Source organism: Rhinolophus hipposideros (assembly GCF_964194185.1).
Source record: "Rhinolophus hipposideros genome assembly, chromosome: 1".
Classification (NCBI taxonomy): domain Eukaryota; kingdom Metazoa; phylum Chordata; class Mammalia; order Chiroptera; family Rhinolophidae; genus Rhinolophus; species Rhinolophus hipposideros.
The window spans coordinates 4,557,448-4,572,762 of NC_138047.1; the positions used below are offsets into that span (position 1 = coordinate 4,557,448).

Genomic DNA, 15,315 nt, shown 5'->3' on the forward strand with positions numbered 1-15,315 from the left:
AATATTTATGGGTGGCCGGTTGGTTCAGTGGTTAGAGTGCAGTGCTCATAACACCAAGGTCGCTGGTTCAAATCCCATATTGGCCAGTGAGCTGCACCCTCCACAAATAGATTGAAAACAGTGACTTGACATGGATCTGATGAGACCTAGAAAAACACACTGTTTCCCAATAAAAATTTTAAAAAATATATTTATGAAAGAAAAATGCAAATATCTAAAAATGGATCCCATTTATCAAATGCCATGCAGCTACTATGTTAGAAATGATCCCTTTGATTGTGTATTTCCTAAAAACTTCAAACCAGTCACCTCAGACTCTGGCCTCATTTTGAGGGGGAAAGTTTTAAAACAGTAACTGTTCAACTACCCAAATGATAACCCTGGACTTCAAGTATGTAAAATAAAATTTATTCACCAAATTATATATAATTTAAACTAGATAATGAGTCATAAATACAACTTCACTGAAATCATTTATCTACCCATATAAATAATGCCAAAACCATGTAGAAAACAGAATCAACACAACTGAACAGAAAAGAAACTTTTGATGTATCTTTATTTCTTTTTCTGTTATTGCCCAACCCAGTCCATCTCAGGACTCCCTATTCCTAATCTTTCATGTTGTGTGACCCTCCAGTCTAAGTTAGTGACTTTTTAGGAATATCAGGCTATAAGATATAAATACACTTCTATTGAAATCATTTAAGAGCAACTTGTATAAATCATTAGCTAAGTAAATTTGCAGGAGAAGTGGAAAACATTTGCCAAGATGTATTATTAGAAGAATTTAAACTACCAGCTAATCCCCACAAGGGCTGAACTCCCCAAGCATCCAGGCAGATCAGACGACAGGGAGTTAGTATATGGAATTAAGAACACAAATAACTGACACTCTTTCTAAAAGTGTGATAAAACACACTGTTTCTTCAACTACCCTAAATATCTGCAGAGACATATATATATATATAGTATGAAAAGTGGCAGGAACAGCCAGACTAGATTTAAGTCTGCTCTGTTGCCATAGGAAAATCATCTTCCCCTCATATCTGCCTCCTCTTCTAGAATGCCCCATATTGGCTGATGGACCTGCCATCCTCTGAGTCACCAGTGAGAGAACTGGAAATCACCATAGATTTCTTCTTGACTCCAATGCCTCTTTTCTTAGTGCCGAAGCCCAGTGTTTCTGACCTCCTCACGATCACTTGATCCCCCCACCCATCTCATCATTCTCATCATGCCTTTCGTCTAGGACTGGATTCAGGAAATCCACAGAAATCTCAAAAAGCAGACCTCTCAGTCAGAGACAGGAGGGATAGAGGTAAACCTGGTGCCATGGGATCTCAGAGGGAGGGGCCCACTTAGGCAAGGACAATCAAGGGAGGTATCCTGAAGGAGGGGGCGTCTCCAACTGGGGCTTAGCCTGCTGAAGCAGGAAGGAGAGGGCGGGAGAAGCAGGACCTGACTCGTCTGTTCAGGAATCACCTGTTCTTTTCAAGAGAACAAAACTGAAACAAGGGTTGGGGGGTTGGGGGGGGGGTGATCACTAGACACCAAGATCACAAAGCAGGGGCTTGTTGTTTACAAAGGAGCTTGGATTCCACCAAGCAGGTAACTTTGTGCAATTCAGGCGAAGAGGGTTAACATCAGACATGCATTTAAACTCTCATTTGTGTCGTGTTTTGGAGCAAGGACTGAAGACAGGGAGACAAAAGGTTCCATGAGAGCCACACTTAACACATGATTTGGGAAGCAGAAACCATAGACAGAGACAGGCCCTAGAAGTTCATGGTCAGAAGACAGATAAACCCAAAGGCCTGCTCAAGCTAGTTTGAACATCCTGTTTTGTAGGAAGGGCTACTACCAATTCTATTTTCCTCCCATTCTTGGAGCTCTGTAACACTCAAGCAACTGACAGAACGAATAAAAAAATGCAATAATTCTAAATCTCAAATCAAACCAAAAATGTTCCTGGATTATCTGCTATGGACAGAGCACCTTGTGAAGACTCCTTGGAAGAACCAAATGCATCCTTTCTGGGCTGTAAGGCTGCATTGGCATCAGACCAATTTTGTCTCTTGTATACACACACACAGTTAGAATAAAATAAACACTGACCACCAAACGGGGGTCCGAACGGAGCTGAGTTTACTGTCTGCTTAGGAGGAAGAGGCTCCTTGCTCCGGAGTCACGTAAGCAGGGCTCCCAGAAATAGAGAAGTTGAGGTACAGAGCTACAGAGGGGACGTACACCAAATCAGGCAAGGTCCTGAGGTCAGGTGTCTGGGAGGGCCGCAGGGAAGAGTGCCAGCCCTTCTCTATGATTCCAGGCTTTCCCATCAGGGCCTCATCTGAACAGGTCCAGGATGGGTTGTGGCAGCTTTGCAGTGGCCCCGGGGTCCTCCAGTAGACACGCCCACACGTGCAAGGCTGTGACTTCAGTCACACACATAACATGACAATAACCACCACCAAATAAGTGCATCTCTCATCCCGTTTTACTTGAATTGTGTGTTTTGTTTTGTTTTGTTTTGTTTTGTTTTCTGAAATGAAAGGAACTTCCAGCAAGGATTTTCCAGGACAGCCAAGGGTTCTAGGATCATAAAATATATACCTGCCTCCCTATTTGTTATCTTATGGCATTTTGATCGTTACTCTTCACACTTCCTGCCTGCGTCCTTGATTCCAAAACTAACTTTTCCAAAAAAAAAGGTATCTCTATATTAGATCGTCCTCTTCTGGGCAGAACAGACAGATCCTTAAAAAGCTGTGCTGGGGCCTGAGAAACTCACGTATCAGCTTTACCACTTAGCCATTTTTAGTCATTGGAAAAGTGGTTTTGTTCACCTTGAATTGATGAATTCCTACTGAAGCGTATGTTTCTCTAACACACACAATAAATTGGCAGTGGTTTCAACACGTGAACAGGGCCAGCCTGCCATCAGAACAAAGCCGTGGGAGCAGGAGCAAGCCACATCTAAATGAGTTAGTCTACAGAGAAGACTTCCCAGAAGGCTGTTACTTAATGCAAAACCAGCTGTCCTCTCTTTTGGGTGGGTGCTCAAGCCGCTTTCCCTCGGATTAATCTGCACTGAGAAGAGTGTGTCTGGTCCAAGAGAACCAGAGAACCACGCTGCAGCAGGAGGGTCCAGGCGTCCAGCGTGCTGACTCACTCACTCTCCCTCCAGAGGGCCCAGCCCATCACACTTTCCACCATCCAACCTGTCCTTGGCCTTCGCCACAGGGAATGCTGGGCTCTGGCGCCAACTGCCCTCAGCAGCCCTGCCCGCTTTCTGATAGGGTGCTTGGTGCCAAGTCGTACCGATTTGACCAACCTTGACCTCAGCCTCAAAGAGCCAGGTTCTTACGCAGCCAGAAAGAAGAAAGAAATCTTATCATTTGCAACAACATGGATGGATCTAGAGAACATTATGTTAAGTGAAATAAGTCAGAAAGAGAAAGACAAGTACCATATGATCGCGCTTATATGCGGAATCTAAAGAAAAGAACATGTGAATGAACTGATCAGAGACAGTTTTGAGGACACAAAGAAAAAACCGAGAGTTGTTAGATGGGTGGGGGCGGGGGTGGGGTGGTTGGGGATAAGGGGAAAGGTGAAGGGATTAGGAAGCAGCTGTAACCACAAGATGGCCTCAGGGTTTTCTGAAAATTCATTTGAGGAAGGTATTCAATAATGCTGTAAAGATTTTGTTGGGTATCCGATGGACATGTGTCCTATTTGGGAGACCACCTCAGAGATAATGTGGATGCCTGATCATGGCATTGTACACCAGAAGCTAAACATTAATGAATGCCAACTATAATTTTATATATATAATGTGATGGCTCGGTGTGAGGTCGGAGGAATAATGGATGGAGGGAGGGGGGTTCCCAGTGTGAGGGATATAAATGATAAACGTCTAAGTATTACCTTGTCTTGTACACCTGAAACTAATAAATAAAAAAATAATAAAAAATAAAAAAATAAATAATTAAAAAGAAAAAAAAAGAAAGAAAGAGCCAGATTCTTGGTCTTGAACCCAGCCAGTGCCTGGTGCCTGCTCCTCCTCCCCACTGATGGGACGGTGGGCTCACGTCAGTTCCTCTCTTTGATAATGAAATCCAGCTCCTCTTAGTGGAAACTCTCACCTAAAGGAAACCTGTCTGGGTCGGGGGCGGACGGGGTGGTGGTGGTGGTGTGGTGTGTGTGTGTGTGTGTGTGTGAGTGTGTGTGTGTACGTCTTTCCACACTCCTAGATACATAAAGAGTAACTTCACCCCTGGGAGGTGAGACCAGGAGACATGGGCGCTAGAGCAGCTGTTCTCAACATGGAGCTGGTTATGTATTAGAGTCACTGGGGGAGAGTGTGCTTTGTAAGCTTTCAGCTCTACCTCAACTGCTCTAGGATGGGGCCTGGGCATCAGGATGTTCTGAAAAGTATCCCAGGTTATTTTAATGTGCAACCAGGGCTGAGAACCACTGACAGAGAGAAAAGGGCAGTCTCCCTAGTGTACCCAGATGGAAGAGAACACAGAATTTAAAAGCAGTTCCTACCCAGGCCCCCTTCCTGAGCAAGGTAATCTCTGCAGCCTACCAAGGAACCATTAGAACAGCATGTCGAGTTCTGGTGCCATGTTTCATTCAGAGAGTGCCTCTTTAACCAGCCTCACCCTTGGCTTCCCCAACTGTCAAGAAAACAGCTACTCCAGATTCATTCGTTTTGCTTCTCTCGTCTCCCATTTTCCAGCTTTCTGCATCTCCTCCTCTGTTCATCTCTCATTTAAATGCAGACTGCTTATACATTTGTCTTTCTCCTTTTCCAAAAATGCTTTATGTATTGCCCTGAAATTAGATTTGTGCAGTGTCTTCCCTCTCAGTAAGTAACAGCACAGAAACGATAAACTCTATAATGTAGGCAGGGTGTGTAATGCTGATGATGGGCTATTCCGTAATGCATAAACTGCTCTGTGCCTGGGACCGAAGCTAACCATTCCGCGGGGGCATGCTCATGCGGAATCGTACAGATCCTGCCCCCTGGATACCAAAGTCAGCCCAGCAGCTCTCTGTGGCACCGCGTCTGACACTGTCATGCTCGCCACTTTTTATTCCCTCTGAGTTTCATTTAATATCTACTTATCAAGTAGAAGGCTCATTTCGGAACTATTTTTAGAGCAAGTATAAAGACATCCTGAAAGATATACTAGATATATTACTTCAATCCAATGAAATACACAAATCTCTACCCTGCAATAAATTCAGCACGTATGAGGTCAAGCAGTCTCTCAGATGGGCCTATTTGGATGAAAAATAGCATGGACATAGACGAATGACCAGGGACTATGGCAGAATTTGGAATAAATCAGGTCTCTTTGGGACCCTGTCTACAATGATTTACTTATGAAAAGTACCAAAGATATTTTTTTATTTGTGTTTCAGAAAACTTTGACATCCAGCAAGCCTCGATCACAGCTGAGTTCCAGACCTTCACAGTCAAAGCTGGTCTTTTCCACATGGTCATCTGCAAGACCCTAAAACTCAGCATGTTTGCATCAGAACTCATCACCGGCCCTCCTGTTCTGTTTGGGTTTTTTAAATCTCAGTTAATGAGATTGTTATCCACCTAGTTATCCAATCAGAAACCTCGTAGTTAGCCTAGAACCCTTACTCCCCTCAACCCTCTTGCCACTCCTTCCAGAGCCCTACGTCCCAGAGACACCACGCTCACACGCTTCTATTTGTCTCTTTCATCCCAACCCAGAGCTTCTGTTTTAATGTGTTGCCTCCCAAGCTCCTCCAGAGATCTCTCCTGAATGTTCCATCTGTACTGAGTCTCACCCCTCCCATCTATCCTTCTAAGTTCTGCCACAATGATCTTTATGAAATAATCCTTATCATGTTGTTCCTCTTATTCAAACCCTTCAATAGCTCCCTACTGTCTACAGGCCAAAGCAGGTATTCAATCCCCCACAATCCAGCCTCTCCAACCTCAGGTCTCCTTTGTCTCACCTTCAACCCTAGACCCCAGTCCCATGGTTCCCTGCACACCAACCAGCCTTCCACCTCCTTACCTCTGCTTGTGCGCTATTCCTTCTGGTTGAATTTTCCTCCGCCTGTCTGGCCCCGGCAAGATACTCTCATTGTCTGGATCCACCTGCTCCACAAAACCTTTTCTCATGCCTCACCCCAAAGAAAAATCTGGGCAGCCTTGCCCTAGAGCCCCTGGGCAGGCTTCTCTCACAAGACCTACCTGTCATGATTTAGTCAAACCACTGTGTGCTCCTGGAGGGCAAGAACTGCATCTTCTCTTTTCAATCTAAATACCTAAAAGTGCTGCCTTATGCACAGGAATTTAATAGATATTACGTGTTTCCCGAAAATCAGACCTAACTGGAAAGTAAGCCCTAGCGTGATTTTTCAGGAGGACATCCCCTGAACGTAAGCCCTAAGGCGTCTTTTGGAGCAAAAATTAATATAAGACCTGGTCTTATTTTCAGGGACACACGGTAGTTAAGTGAATGAATGTTTCAATGACGGCATTTAAACTGTGGTTCCAAAACTATTTTTTTTACAACTCAGATATTTTGCTTTGGCTACTTATGATGTGGAGCTGCCTTTTATTCCAGTTCGAAGTCATTTGCAGAGGCCAAAAAAAATAAATCAGTACAGGAGGTAGATCCCGTTCTTATCCCCTGAGAAATCATTTCTTTGTTCTTTATTCCTGAATGAAGGGTCACGCTTCAAGGCATTCCAGCAGCTGATAACATGAAACTAATATCAAGATGAGTTATTCCCAGGCCCTGGCCCTCCCTGTTTTAAGTGCCCTCTCCTTGAACATGAGGATTATCGGCATGAGGCACAGAGTGGAGACACTAATTAAAGCAGAATGACCATGCCATAAACCAAGATGGCGTATGAAGTCTGCATCCCTGCCCCCTGCCCACAGAGATGGAAAAATGCACAGAACAAAAACTGACTTCCCAGGCTTTGTGGCTTCTAAGCCCACGAGGGAGTCACATTAAAAATAAAGGCAGTATTCTCAGTTCAGCAGTGGGCAGCCCCCGTGCCCCAGGCAGAACCTCTAGAAGGCTCTGGGCTCACCCAGAATTCCATCTAAAATGGCGAGTATCTGCCACGTGGCTAGAACTTAACACCCAGTAAATGCCCTCTCCTCCAAGTGCTGATTTCATATTGGAAAGTGAGTGATTTAAACAAATGTTTCATTAACATACTGTTTTCCTGCTTGATGCTAATCGAGTAATTTGTTTTCCGCAGTTCTGGTCCATCGAGTCATTTCATGCAATCCTCCACAGGCCAATGTGAAACTCTTTGAGTCCCTAACAGGTACTCCAGGGAACATAGAAACCATCCAAACAACCAAACAAACAAGCAAAAACCCTTCCACTGAAGAGCTATACAGGCCCATTTGTTCTGGAACACACATCACCTATGTTGCAGAACAGGACACACTCTCCCGACCCCCTCAGAGGGGCTGGATTTGTACTGCTGGCAGCAAAGCGTCATTCAGTGGTCACTGTGGGTCCCCGAGACAGAGGTGGGAGGGGAGGGATGTTCAGGAAGAATGTGGGGGTGTAACATTCTGTTTTGAGGCCCTACAAGGCTTGTTCCCATTCTGTTTTGCTTATCTGGACAGGACTCTTGGTCTGCATTTGTTCCAAACCCCAAAAATTTCAAGGATATTTCTAACATCTTTTATTAATAGAAGCTCTTAAAAATTACATAGCAGTGCTCAGACATCCTCCAGACTGGCAAAAGCAGGTACCATATAAGGGTTTGTTCCCCCAAACCTTGTGAGACACAGGGGGATGGCCTGACCATGACGGCCACCAAATTAATAAGAGGTCATTTGGGGGGACTCCAGCCACATCAGAAAGGTTCTGTGTATGCCATTATGCCGCAGGTCAGATTCTCATTTGGTTCTATCACACTTGGGGAGCAAAAACAAAACCCAATGAAGAGGTGCAGCATTTAAACAGTGGACTCTATGAGACCTGCTGGGTGCCAGGTGCTATGTGTGTGGCAGAATGGGAGACCCATCCAGAGTGTAGAAATGACACTGGTGGGGTTGGCATTCCAGGCTCTGCCAGATATGGGCTGCAATGCATTGGACAAGTGACTTTATTCTCTGAGCTTCATCTCCTTATCATAAAATAAAGCAACAACAACAACAATAATCCTAGTAGCAGTGGCAGCTAGCCTTTATCGAGCACCTACTGTGTAGCAGCTGCAGCTGAAAGCGCCTTACAAACACTTGTTAAGCACCATCTCACTTAATCCTGAGACCACATGTAGGGAAACGGTATTAACTGCAGTTTACGGAGAGGCTCAGAGCTCAGTAACTGGCCCAAGGCCACCCAGCTAGAGTGAATGTCAAGGCCTCAGTTCAAAACCAAGTCCACTTGCCTGCTGAGACCTCTGGAAAGAATAACGACCTCAGAGACTGCTGCGAATGTTACCAGACATGATTCACGGAGGTGAAAAGTGCTCTAAACTCAGGCCGTGAGCATCAGTCCCGTGAACACAGCCCACCGGCTCCTTGCTTGCCAGCCATCCCCTCGCCCTCACTGACCTCTGGGAGGCCAGTGCGGCAGCCTTGTCCCTCCCTGGGATTAGGGGCCCAGTAATTCCAAGGCTGTTGGGGGAGGAGGCCCTCCCCCTCCTGGCACTTACTTTCTCAGAACGGCTATCTCATTCTCGATGCTGCTTTCCTTGCCCTTCAGCGCCTTCTTAGGGATGCACTTCACCGCAAACAGTTTTCCAGTTGCTTTCTCCTCGGCTAAGACCACTTCAGAAAAGGCCCCGCTGTGAACAAAGAGGGAGAAAAGGAAGGGGTTTAGATTCAGGCCTCTGGGATTCCACATGTCTCCTCCAATACCTCCACCGAAGTCTGAGCAGTGATGACCCCCTTCATGATGGTTACCCTCTCGAACAAATGTCTCTGTGCAAAGAAGTAGACACACACAAATGAGCCCTCATGCAAAGGGGCACATGGATGTCCGCGTGGGGTTGGCTGGGTCCCAGGGCCACCTGCCACCCTGTGCAACAACAATGTAGCCATCACGTGGGAGCAAACGGGGAGGCTTCCAGAACGGTTCCCATAGAGAAAGATGAGGTCCATCTGAAGCTGTCAGTATCCACACCCCCAAGCAGAGGAGAAAGTCACAGGAAAATTTCTAGATTCCTCACAGGCCCGTTCATCTCAAGAAAACTTCAGAGCACTTCACAAACATTTAATTAATTCTCGCAAATAGGTGAGGATGTAATTAAAGTGTGAGTTGGTGCAAAACGTGGTATTGACATGGGGTTAATTAATTGGTAGGGGCATGGAAGTCTTCAATAGCAGTTTGTTTCTTTTTTAAACCAAACCAACAAAAACACACATGGTGCCCTATGCGGGGGAGACTTTCCTGCCTGGAAATACAAATTTAACTCTGTGAGGGCAGAGCCACAACCTGAGACTGTAACCAGGATGTGGGGGGCCAGAAAGCCCATTTCTCCCTGTGGCCAAGGAGCCCCAAAGCCAGTCAGTGGCCACCTCGTCCCCTCTCCCTGTGACCTCCTGTACTTGCCAGCAGGAAGGGCCTGGGTGCCACACTTGGGCAGGGGGAGGGACAGCTCCTCGGTTGGGGGACTTCCTGAAGTGTCACTGGGAGGCCCTGATTCCATACATCACTGTGATGAATCTGGCGTAGGTTTTCTGGATTTATATTTCATAATTGCTCTTCTGGCTGGTTCTGTGAGAGGAACATGGTACTATGAGGGGAGAACCCTACTTGGCCGACAATTTGTGGATTTGGGCAGAAGACCTTTCCTCTCATTGTCCATTTGGTTTTCTTGTGGAATGCCTACGTTCTTCCCTCAAGTTTATATAATCACATACAGACCCTGACGACAGAGACTTCTCTCATGGAAGTTAATGTTCCAATAGGAATGCAGTCCCAAGCACTCCGTTAATTGCAGTGAATTCCTCTCACTAAGTGGAGTGAATTCCTCTCGCTGGAAAGGATTTTAAAAATATCTTTTTTGTCTTCCTTTGGTCCGTGACAGATGCATATCTTTGTCAGATGAGGAGGAGAAGGAGAGTCAAGTTGTTCTCGTTCTCAGGCGTCTCTTTGGTGTTGACTGAAGAATGAAGACCCCAGGGCATGTACTGGGATGACACTGCTCCTCCCAGTGGTTTCTTTTGATGCAGGAGGGATTGTCTCTCATTATAAGCGTGTAGAAGCCACATTCAGTGCCTCTCTGAAGAATTAAGAATTGCTCCTGAAAGTCTAGGAATAGAGAACAACTCAGTGGGTTGTGCTTTTCCTTGGCCCACGAGCACAGATCCCCGTTACTGGGATCTGGAGCGGACAGTGGAGGAGCCTGTTTTTGTTTCAGAGCCTTGGGGATGTTCAGTCCCTAGCCAGAGTGTGGAGCCCTCCGAGGTCCTGTAAATGCACTGTGCTGGGCGGATGCTGGCTGCTGGCTGGGAGCCTGCCTCGTGGCACAGAAGGTGACAAAGACAGGATGGGACCCTGCCTGTGGGGGGCCACCTGCTTCCTCATTGAGCCAAACACTATTCACTTGCCTTCTTCAAGCTCTCCAAAGACAAAGCTCTGGTCTTCTCAGGGGTATGACATTAGCATACATTATTATTGCTCTTGCAATAAATAGAAATCACTTCAAGATACCTCCCTGTTCAAGGAAAGCTAATTAAAAACATCAGAAGAAGAAACTCATGAATAGTTTGGGCACTTTCAATGTAATTACACAACAAAGTGACGTGTGTGTCAGTGTGTCTGTGTGTCTGTATGTGTGGGTAAGGAGAAGGGAGGGGAGAAAGAGAGGGAGACGGATGCAGGCTGGGAGGGGACTGGTGGCAGAAAAAAAGACAGAAAGAAAAATGATCCAATAGTTCACAAAGCCTTCAGACAACCCAAGGAAATAAATTCCTAGGAACACAAGCAGGGACAGAGAGTTACAAAGTTTTAAAAGTACGAAGAGGTCACAGCAGGTTGCACTGTGTCATTTATGAAATACACGCACCATGCATGTAAAACTCAATGCTATACGAAACTGCACTCACATCTTGAAATGGCTGTCAGTGGATGGCTGCTCCGGCCTGGTCCCCAAGCCCCCTGTTCTCAGATATCTGGCTTCTCCCCCACCACCACCTGGCTGGAATCAGGAGGAGAGCACTCCCCAGCAGGGTGTCTGCCAACTGCTCCATCCAATGGCTTCTTCCCACTGCCCATCCTATTGGTTTTCCCTGTGGCATCTGAAGGTCTCAGCTTCCTTCCTAAAACTCCCTTTTCTTGGCTCTACAACGTAGATTTTTCCTTTCTCTTTTACATCCACTTTCTCTCCGTGTCCACCAGCTCCTCTCCCTCCTGTCTCATGGCAGTTATTGCCAAAGTTTCCTCCTCAGCCATCCCTTCAACCTATTCTCCACCCTCCCTGGAAAGTCTGTTGCTTCCGGGTTTCCACCACCTAGCTCCTCTAACCTTTATCAAAATTTTAATCTCTCTCATGTGCAAATCTCATCTTTCCAGCTGCCTGTGAGGGCTTTCTAGCTGAATCTCCTGACCAGCCTCTCAAGAACACCATAACCAAAGTAAAAAACAGTATCTTCATCCAAAAACTTCTCTCCTCTGTTCTCTCTGATCCAGTAACACAGCCTAAAACCCTGTTTCCTCCCCTCTCCTTCTCATTTCCATCATCAAGTATATTCAGGTCTTCTGCTAAAAAGACTCTCAAATGCCCATCTATTCTATCCCTACACCACCGTTCTGGTTCAAGGTCCAGTTATTTCACTCTGGACTGCTTCCAGGGCTCTCTCCTGACCCCTTTAGCCCCAGTTAGCCCACCTCCCACCTGCTATCTCCTATCTGCTACTGGAATTCCTTCTCTAAAGCAAAGATCTGATTATGTCACTACCCTACTTAAAACTTTGAGGTTTCCCCTCTACGCAAAATAAAGTTTGAACTCCTTTGCAAGTTATCCATGGCATTCAAAACTCTTCCCAATCTGGCCCCAATTTTGAGGGCTCATCTCATCTAACTCTGGAGCTATCCTCCCCAACACAAACACGTGCCACCACACACATCTCCACCCAACTCAGCAGTCAACTGACAGTTTCCCTAACATTCCCCTGTCACACCACTGGCTTTGGTTCAAATCCTGCCCATGCCCCAACACCACCACCTCCTCCTTGAATGCCATTCCTTTTTCTTTCTGTTTGGCACAATTCCATTTATATGTTAAAGGGCCCCCGCTGGTATATTTCCTTCTCTTTGAAGGCTTTCTCAACTGTCTCCCAGTCAGACAAAATGAGGCCCTCTTTCTGAGGCTCACACGCTTGGTTTACATCTATGTGTCCCCCACTTACACATTCCACTGTGATCTTTTATGGGGTTGCCTGGTATGACAGCGGGAACCCTAAATCATTCTTTTCCAAATCTCCAATCCTAACAACACTTGCATCAACTGGGACCCAAAGCAGTTCTGACGCTCACCATTCTTTGGGGTCTCCTCTGATTCTCCATCTAGCTTTCTACATTTACCCTGGGCTACAAAGATCCATAAAATAAACAACAGTGGCCCTCCCTTGTCTGGTTTCATTTTCTGCGGTTCCATTTACCCACAATCATCCACTGTTTGGTCAGCCTAATGGATATCACTTTTGACTGATAAAAATATTAAACTTGTGGATTTACGACATGACATTTCTCCCTAAAAACCTTCATCCTCCTGAAAGAAGTAAAATTTGGTAGGAAAGAGGACAAGTCAGATTTTTATGTAGACTTTAGAAAATACATAATCATGAGAGAAATAAAATCCTAGGGTTTTGAAAATTATATTTTTTCAAGTTGTGACATGGTATTTGATTTTTAAAGTAAACTATTATTCTATTTTTAAAAACACACCAAGTTTCCATCTAAATTAAATCTCCATGATAAATTACTGAAAAGGTCAAACAAAAAGTTATTCTTGAAATGCTAAATATTTTTGGCTCCTGAAGATAAGCTGTACAAATTATAGAAGTTGAATCCCTCCCCTTTTTCTTCCACATTTCAAAGAAAATCAAATCATCACCTGGAAGGCAGCTTACTCTGACTGCAAGCCAGGTACCCAGGAGGGAATAATCTTTTGAGAGCTAAATTTCCAAGACTTGAGGAAAATGGGCACATTTTCTTGTTGACTAAAGAATGTTAAACATCTACTTTTTCTTTTTTTAACTTCATACATGATGGCTCTGGGGGGGGAAAGTTGTCCTGTTTTGCTTTATCTAGTCAGTTTTCGAACAGAACCCTGGTATTGAACTGGCAGGCCATCCATGCCCACCCTGAGACTAGGTAACTGCTCGGTCCTCTCTGAGTGAAATGATCCCGCTCCAAATGACCAATGGGACGACAAAGAAAAGAAGTAGGGCTACGCTCTGGGAATTCCTTTTATTTCCTAGTTCCTTGAGTAAGCAGTACAAAATCCATGTGCTATGGCTAAAAACAGACATTAAAGAGTTTTAGAACTAAAAACAGACATTTACCTTCCAGTTCCTAAAAAATTCCTAGAGTTATTCACCTTACCTCCAGAGCTGCTACTGTATATTGAGATCAGAACTCAGAGTTAAGCCAAGCCCAGGGATATGCAGACTAACCCACCTATTCATTATCAATTATCATAAAGAGCAAAAACAAGAATCTATGGATTGTGCTTTCCCAATTTCTCATGATCTTTAACCTGAAGTTGTTAAGAAAAATGTATTTAAGACAAGTAGTACATGGGTTGGCTCCTCTAAGCACACATAACTTAAAAATAAATTCATTTCTCATACAAGAGCAATTTAATCTCGAAATGGACAAGCTTTTAGCCTCCGACAACTTACTTTGACGTGTACATTTTAGGTGCTCCAAAATGTCCAGCCAATTGAACTGACAAAATCTTAAAAAGACACCCCTGATTTTCAACAAGAATCAGGAATTCCAGAGCTATCTTTTAGATTAATGATGGTACACTTAGCCAATTGCTCAGTAAAATTATGTCCATCCCAAATTAAACCAAAAAATAATCAGACGGTGTTGAAATGATCTGCCCTATTAACTATTACTAGATCGTTGCCTTTTTGAGCTTTTCAGTCATTCTACATACAAATCAGGTTGATTGTCTTATTAATTTTATTAACAGCCTGCTTCTAGTCTATCACCTTTACTACACCATGCAATGGGGCTGACAAACATTACCCCCAGTTGTCGGACCATAAATTAAAATGTTCCTTTCTACTAAGCATCCTATTTTCCCCAGTGTCCGGCCAGGCCACTAATAAAGGCCTGGTGGAAAAACCCTAATGAGTGAAAAATGAAGTTGGTGATATTTGGCTTTAGACAATAAAGAAATGGACAGATGTCTTTTAGACCTATTGTTCCAGAGCAGAATCAATTCTTAAAATAGGAGAGCCTGTCTGCTAACCTTAGCAATAGTCTTACTGACCCCAGAGAATACGAACAGACAATAGCAATAGTGGATTCAAAGAGTCTCTATGTCTAAACAACCCTCCACGCAGACATTGGGTGACTTTAGAAGTGGCAACCAGTCTTCCTTGTAGAATTTTCAGTTTAAAATCTTTACTAATTCACATACCATTAATAACATCTTGCAGTGCTAATTCAGCCCACTGACCTAAAGAAAGCCATACCCAACAGGAAAAATAATGCTCTGCCAAGCAAACAAAGCAAAAAGAAAATTCTTAGTTTCACATCTTTCAAGAACAAATAAGAGTGCATGAAAATTTGTATCCCATTTAAATATAACATCTATTCATTTGAGTGTGTCTTCTAAAAACCATCTACTTGGAAATCACAATATAAGCCATATGTTCGTTCATGCTAAAAGTTTTAAAATTTCATTTCTTAAAAATAACCTGTAACTCAGGCTATTATTAATTTGAACCCTTACCTCACCAACCAGTTCAAATTAGAGACATAGCCTCAACTTTAGCAAGCTATGCATTGGGACAGGGAGAGTTCCTACTAAAAATAGCTATTATTTGTCACTCAAAAAATCCCATGCTCCTTTTCAACTGGTAAATTCCACAATGACTAGCAACCTTGCATAAAAGCTTCAAGAACCATGACGAGATCTTCTTAAATAGTGATACAATTAGCCTGATTTTTGCGCAGATAATTCTCATTCCGAGTCCATCCCTGCATCTAAAACCACTGGAACAGGTTCGGGTTATAACAATGCTTGTCACATAGGAAGGCTTCAAAACAGCAGCACAGCCATTGCACGTGACATCTGTGGTTTTCTACGAGTTTT

General features: G+C 44.3%; 1 protein-coding gene across 3 annotated transcripts in view; it reads right to left on the reverse strand.

Annotated features, from left to right (window-relative positions):
- The window catches only part of CAMK1D (calcium/calmodulin dependent protein kinase ID), a 425,678-nt gene that overhangs the window by 263,769 nt on the left and 146,594 nt on the right, over window positions 1-15,315 (reverse strand). For all 3 annotated transcript variants that reach the window (XM_081055871.1, XM_081055868.1, XM_081055869.1), the window contains exon 2: window positions 8,689-8,820. In XM_081055871.1, coding sequence (XP_080911997.1) covers window positions 8,689-8,820 — 132 coding nt within the window. The remainder of the gene's footprint in view (window positions 1-8,688; window positions 8,821-15,315) is intronic.